At 38.4% G+C, this 7,332-nt stretch overlaps 1 protein-coding gene across 1 annotated transcript; it reads right to left on the bottom strand.

Annotated features, from left to right (window-relative positions):
* Positions 1-4,937: 4,937 nt before the first annotated feature.
* LOC104546538 (pseudouridine-5'-monophosphatase-like) lies at positions 4,938-5,156 on the bottom strand (the record flags this gene model as incomplete). The annotated part of the gene is made up of 1 exon (XM_010191954.1): positions 4,938-5,156. A coding segment is annotated over one exon (219 nt), but the record flags the coding sequence as incomplete, so codon positions are not given.
* Positions 5,157-7,332: the final 2,176 nt, after the last annotated feature.

Here is a 7,332-nt window from a genome sequence, read left to right on the forward strand (position 1 = left end):
AGCCCGGGAAAAAGGGAGGGGTGGGGGGAAGACGTTTGGATTTTAAGATCTGGTTGTATCTGCCATTGTTCTACTCTGATGTTGGTAACAAAACCGTTTTGTTTTTTTATTCCTTATGATGAGTCTGTCTTTTGCCTGTGGCCTGGTTAAGTAGTGAGAAGCCCTCCCAGTCCTTATTTTGACTAGCCCTTTTTTGGGTCATCGTGGTGCTCAGTTATGCACTGGGCCTAAACCATGACAACCCACACTAACAGCATAACATGAAAGGACACCTGACCCCTGGGGCACCAAAATCAAGGCTCTTTAGAGTCCCATATTCAAATTCACTTCATTTTGCTGTTACATTACACAAAACAAGCTGTCTGACAGCGTTCAGTGTGCATTTGGAAGAAAAGATTTACTGCTGAGAAAAAGACTAAAGGAAACCAAAGTGCTTCGTGTATTGTTTAAATTAACTGTGTACATGCATTATGCATGTCTTGTATGATTTATGTCCAGTTGTGCACAAATTTAAATCTTAAGGATAAATATAGCCTCTCTATGAAAAGATTGCTCCTCTTTCTCAAAATCATTTACAGTTCCAACACTGAATGTGATATCAGACCAAACTTAAAGCTCTTCAAGATTTCATTACTCTCTTTAATGAAAGTAAAGCTAACATTACCACTCAGAGCTTTGTCAAGTTGATTAGAGTTTTAGCCAATTTGATGATAATTCTTTAAGTTCATAACAGCAATACTATGGTAAAAACCTCAGCAACCTCTGAACACTAAAAGCATGCAACAAATAATAAAAAAAAATCTCCCGTAGAACAAGAAGAAGCTGTCAGTTCACTTAAGTCACAAACTGGTTTAAAATTATTTTTTATGTAGTATGGTGTGCTAGAACAGTTGCAAGCCGATCTGCACAGCACTATTCATTATCTACACTTGCTCTTTTCACTGAGCTACAAAATTGGAGGTGGAAACTTAATAACCTATTTCCCAATTTGGAAGCTAATTGGCTATTAATAAAGAATTCTATCTTCTCATCTTATTGCTCTCTAAAAAGTACCACAGATCCTTCTGGTGGGAGAGACTCCCTGTTCACCAAATCAATTATCTCATTTTAGTCTGGACATACTGACGCATGCATGCATTGTCATGGAAAAAATATAGGTACTAAATTTTACGCAGTTGAGAACCTCTGTCAACTGTGTTGCTGACATCCTGGTAAAAGCTTTTTTGGGTTATGATCCTCAAGCATTTAATGCAAGGCCAAATGTTTGAAATTAGCCAAACAGACAGCATCATTCCCAGTTTGCAGATAATTGACTGATCTCTAGGGGTTACATGCTCACTGAGCCCAGCATGGACTCACTAGAGTTTCCTACCATTAAAACAATAATAGCAAGGAAAAGAAAAGATAATGTGGTAGGAAGTCTGTTTAACTGCTAAGGGCACAACATGAATCAAGGAAACAACAGCTAAGCAAACCAGACTGCTGGTTGCATGGAACTGTTGAAGAAAAAAATACATATTGTGACTTCAGAGTGAGCTGCCATTGGAACCTGAACTGTTCTGCTTTCTTCTCTTTTTTTGTGATTACTGAGTGGCTTCATTTGGTACTAAAACTGAGCTATGAAATTACCACCTCATGTCTGCAAGAGACGAGTCAACTGTACTTGAACTGGAAAATAGTTTGCACATCACATTCTGCACTGGCTGAACAGGAGCTGCAACAAAGAAATCCCTGTTGTCATGAAAATGACCCAGGAATGGAAAAGTCCGAAAGGTATGCACAGTCACAGAGTCCTTAAGGATTTGTGCTTTGTGATATGGGGCAAAAAAAAAAAAAGAGACCGCTATAAAAGAATGGCATTAATTTCATAACCCTGACATGATTATCATAACCATCGGCAGCTGTGTAACTTGGAGTTAGTTTTTTCTGGTTCTGTGCTTATGCTAAGCAAAAGCACACCTGTACATGTATAGGTAAACATATGCATGGTTTTCTTCTGCTCTACTTCTCACTCGTTCTTCTGATGATCCACTTCCCTGCAACGCAGTACTGCATTTGCAGAAAAAGAAAGCCTACTATGTTACTCTTGTTGATAACAATGTGTGTAGTTTGACAGGTGTATTTAGAAAAGCAGCACAAGTCTCAGCCTTGTCATTTTGTCAGTGTTGTCTAGGAATAATTCCTTTCTCCACTGAATCAAAACTAGCCTTCCCTAAGATTCTTTCAGAACTAAAAATAAATCTAACTGTGAAAAACTCTCAGTTACTGGAAAATTCTATATTAGAAATGGATATATCCTTTTCATAGATAAAAATCTGAATTTTGACTACAGCCTGAATGTACTGAAGAATGCCAGTCAGTTCATCCGTAATGAAATAGTAAAAATTCTGTCTTCAACCACTAATGTCTCAGAACCGTTGTACATTAAGTGGCATGGCTGCGATATAGCCTGTTATGCAAAGAACTGCTTTGCCAAACATATATTCATACAACTTCCACACCATCCATAACAATCACTGACATACCTGTCAATTATTTGATTTGGGAATTAACAGTTATCATCACTGGCACAAACATGTGCATAGCTCATTCTACATCCAGAAACAAGTGCTGCTCTGTCTGAATTACATTTTCAAACATTGTTGGTCATCATTCTAAACTACTCTCCACCCAAACCAAATCCAAATCTTATTTTTTTGAAAAAACTGATGAAATGGATTGAAAAATAGAACCTCACTTGCTTATTAACTGTCAAAAGATGGCCAGAGACTCAGCACATCAGTGTCATCTTATGCTGTTAACAATTATGCTTATGACAATTAACTTTCACTTTCCTGTATTTACCTGTAACTAACTGAAAGATCAATTTAGTCAGAGAACACTGTAAACTCAAAATGTCACCACAGTCTTATATCTAACATAGCACCTGCATGAAGTCCATTCTTAATTAAATAACATTAAGATGCTGTAGAATAAATCCACAAAGATTATATTAACAAATCTCCTCAGAAGACAAAAGGACAGAAGAAAAGTATCAGATTTCTTAATCTGGTTATCAGATTGAAGAACAGGTCAGTCATTAAGGGAACTAAATAGTAAGTAGCTGGAGTCACTTCTTTCTAGCTTATTTGCTGACATTAACACAGTTTTCTCGAAATTCATGGCAATTCAGCTTGTATCTCATATGATGCTACCAAGTAAAGTACAGATCCCATTACTTCAGCCACCAAAGGTCCTTTGCTCCCCACAATGGCCAGTAAGCCTAAAGTATTTAAGCTCACATCAATTCTGCTTTAGAAAATGTCCTGAAGAAAGTTATCATGTGTATTTAGTTGAACTGAAAAGACAATCAGTTGAACAATTCTGGCAATAATAAAAATGTTTACTTGCTTGTCCCAGTAAGAATCTTGCTTGTTTCATCTATAATAGCCCAGCTTCAGCGAGCTCAGAATTCACTTTTTGAAGGCAGGAACAGCACAAAAACATTTATGTTCCCTTCGGCTAATCTATTCCATCACCTCTCTGCCACTCTGTTCAAGCCAGCTCAGCCACATTACCACAATCTTCAGCAAGCACAGAACATCCACTTAATGCCATCTATTACCTGCGCTGTTACATTACAGGGACTCTTTTCTGTGCCTCCTAACATTTCACCCAGTTGGTCCATCTGGCATTTTCTAAGCCCAGACTAGGGTCTTTTTGTTTGTCCAACAAAAGATATAGCTGCAAAGTTATTGTCAGAAGTTTGACATATTGAAAAACTGAAAAACACATCCCTCCATCTTTCTGGTTTTCCTGGAGGCTTTAACTAGGCTTAAAGTTTTAGGTGGATCTGTGAGAAAGATGCAATTTGAAAAATCTTGCATATAAAAGACAACAGAGATATAACTAAATAAGTTGACTGCACATTTCTTTATTAATTATTGATATTTGCTCCAGCGAGTTTAAAATTGTACAAAAATTTAAGAGCAATCCTAGCTTTAGTTATTGCTTGTCTTGCATGCCTAAGGATTTTTCTCTAAGCATTTCTGATGGAAATGTAATGGAATAGAAAAGAATGAGTTCAAACCATAGATAAGATTAATCCTCTCGCTTATATTTAAAAGTGTATTTCTGCTTAACAAAGTTGGTCTATGCTCATACCCACAGAAAACTAACTTGCTGAGTTACACAACTGCCAACAACAATTATGAAGACTGTCTGGTTTACAGAACAGAATTCATGCACATTTAGCTATTCTTTTTTCTTCTTTTGAAACACATAGAATAAAAAAGCTGTTCTCCAAGTAAACAAGAAATGTTTTCAGTATCCTTTAACAGGTAAAATATCTCTTACTGCATCTAGTTCTGGGGCTGCTAATATAAGGACATCAACCTGTTGGAGCGGCTCCAGAGGAGGGCCACGAAGATGACCAGAGGGCTGACGCACCTCCCCTGTGAGGACCAACTGAGACAGTTGGGGCTGTTCAGGCCAGAGAAAAGAAGGCTCTGGAGAGACCTTATTGTGGCCTTTCAGTTCCTGAAAGGGTTCCACAGTAAAGCTGGGGAGGGACATTTTACAAGGGCAGGTAGTGATAGAATGAGGGGGAATGGCTTTAAACTGGAAGGGGGTAGATTTAGACTGGATATTAGGAAGAAATTCTTTACTGTGAGGGTGGTGAGGCACTGGCACAGGTTGCCCAGGGAAGCTGTGGATGCCCCCTCCCTGGAAGTGTTCAAGGGCAGGGTGGACAGGGCCTTGAACAACCTGGTCTGGGGGTAGGTGTCCCTGCTCATGGCAGGGGGGTTGGACTAGATGATCTTCAAGGTCTTGCTATAACAAGAGTGATTAAACCTAATCTGTAAGAGAAACTGTTTCGTGGGAGGCAGATTAAAAACTTTTACTTTGGTTAGTATTTAAGTACATAAACAGTTTATAAATACTGAAGAAAAACATACCTGGCATTAATTCAGCAGTAGGAAATATCCTCTCCTGCTTCATTTTGCTTTCATGTAATAACTCTTCCTTGGTTACTGGAAGATCTAGAACATCTCGAATAATCTGTGCCCCTTCTAGGGCTTTTTTACCCATGACCAATGATTTCACATCCCAGGTATAGGTCTTCCCAAAACGCCCACAGATCTCTTCAAACACTACTGTATAGAGACGCTCGGTATCTGCCAAAAAGATAATAATAAAAAAAGATTAAAACCATGTACAGCCAGCTGAGCAGCCAATCTTACAAGGACGACCACATAAACAGTCACAGAGTGAACTGCCAGGAGCCAGAGGGCATATCAAAGTGGACAAAATTGCCTCCCTTTATTTGCAGAGGGGAAGCCAGACTTCTAGGATCACCTCAGAGTTATCTACGCTTTTTCAAGCTATCACTTCTGTGTTAAGAAAAGGTTAGTGAGGGTCATAACAAAGAACTATCTGGATTTGCTCTTTCATTGCCTTTCTTTACTATACAGGTTAGCACGCAATGTTTTAATTAAAATACTCTTTGCATGAGAAAGAAAAGAAAGGAAGGAAATCTGGTACTTGGTGGATGTCATTACATATTCCATGTAAATTGAAAAAAAAAATTAATTATTTAAGAATGTCTTTGAACAGAAGCTTCAGAGTGCCTTCAAAGACACTGCAGTCATTATTACAGCGCTGCTGGCACCTCTGTATTTACATGTGATTACTCAAGCAGAACACACCCACTTGTATTTCCAGAGGGTTTCTGGCAGGAGTAAACTTCAGGCTGAATATTGCCAGTGAAACTATCAGCTTCTATGTCAAAGGTGTTTTTAGTTTTCAAACTATCTTTTCTTAAATACAAACAAACAACCCTTCCTGTCTTTCCCCGAATTCAACCGAATCTAATTTAAAATGGGGAAGAAAAGTCCTTTCAACTCTTAGCTTCATTTCAGCAAAGATCTTGAACAGTGGCTTTTCTACCAGTCTGTTTACATTTTTGTCTCCTTTGAAACACCAGCTACTGTTGTTAACCATGCTTTCATTTCCTTCTCATGCATGTCTTTGCCTTCTGTATCTCTAAAGGTATGTTTATTATTACAACTTCAGCAATGAAAGGCAAAAGTGAGAAACCGAACTAGTTGCTCTTATGAGATTTATTTAGAGAAAACAGGGACTTCACTTAACAACATGTCCTTTGACATGTAAAAATATTTTCTATAGAGATGATAAAATAGTGGAATTATTCATGTAGCCATTGTCTCACTTTCTGAATATGTAAGAAGTATACAACAGAGTTTAAACCGTAACCTTTACCATAGATACTATGAAGAAAACAGACTGAAGAAAAAGGAGCAGAGCCTGTGACTACAATATATGTGAAGATCTTCCCTCCAGCCTGACAAATGCTTGCTGCTTAACCACAGTAATCTGCTTGTCCTGAGATCAGCAGATGATTCCGCTCTAAAATCAAATGCGAAACACAGGGGCCATTTCCCATCATTGCACTCACCACCACGGGAACATGCAGCAGTGCAGAAGACACGCTCTGCCGCCTGTCAGAGTGCTCTTCCCCTTCAGTAACTAGAAGGGATGTTGAGCCAAAAGATCAGCGAAAGACCCAACGCATTTGTCTGGCCTGTTTAACAGGGCAGCAAACAGCTCACAAAAACCTCCTGGTGTAAAAAACAAAAACAAAAAAACCCACCTGTATTACTCTTTACAAACGCTTTTTAAACAACAACATTTATGGAAAAAAACTAAGATTAATCCTGAAGACCCAAAAAACACACAGAAAAGGTATCACAGCAGAAACACAAGAAACTGAGCTATGAAAAGTGTTAGATGGCTAACACTAGGAAGGAAAAAAAACAACACCACTGTCACCAAAATCGGGAATAAAAAAAACCTCTTAACACCAATGTAGCATTAAGAAGCAGGCACTCTTTATTCGACATCGGGTGCGAGGGGCATTATTTATTCCATCCAAGCTCACACGACTGTGGTCACTTTTCTTAGCATATTTATACACAAAAGTTTCAGGATCTCACAATTTAAGTTGCAATGACTGGTTGCAATTTAAATATAATTATAATGCATTTAAATATTTGCTTAATCATTCTCAAATCAACTGCTCTTGTGTACAAGGGGTCTACAAGGCATCTTTCAGTGGTTTCTAGTGGTCCTTGGCAGATCTGAAGTCACTCTTAATGTTCTTGGTTTTTTAACTTTATCTATTAATTCCTGAATTTCCCTTACCAACCAGTGTCTCCTCGTCTATCTACAGTCCTTCAAAATGTACTAGGACATACCAGTGTGCCAGGACGTTTCAGCTCCAATTACTAAGTTGGCTCCAATTATACAGAAAACATGTCCTTGAGTGCATTC

The sequence above is a fragment of the Mesitornis unicolor genome, unplaced genomic scaffold, assembly GCF_000695765.1.
Source record: "Mesitornis unicolor isolate BGI_N332 unplaced genomic scaffold, ASM69576v1 scaffold24589, whole genome shotgun sequence".
Taxonomy (NCBI): Eukaryota; Metazoa; Chordata; class Aves; order Mesitornithiformes; family Mesitornithidae; genus Mesitornis; species Mesitornis unicolor.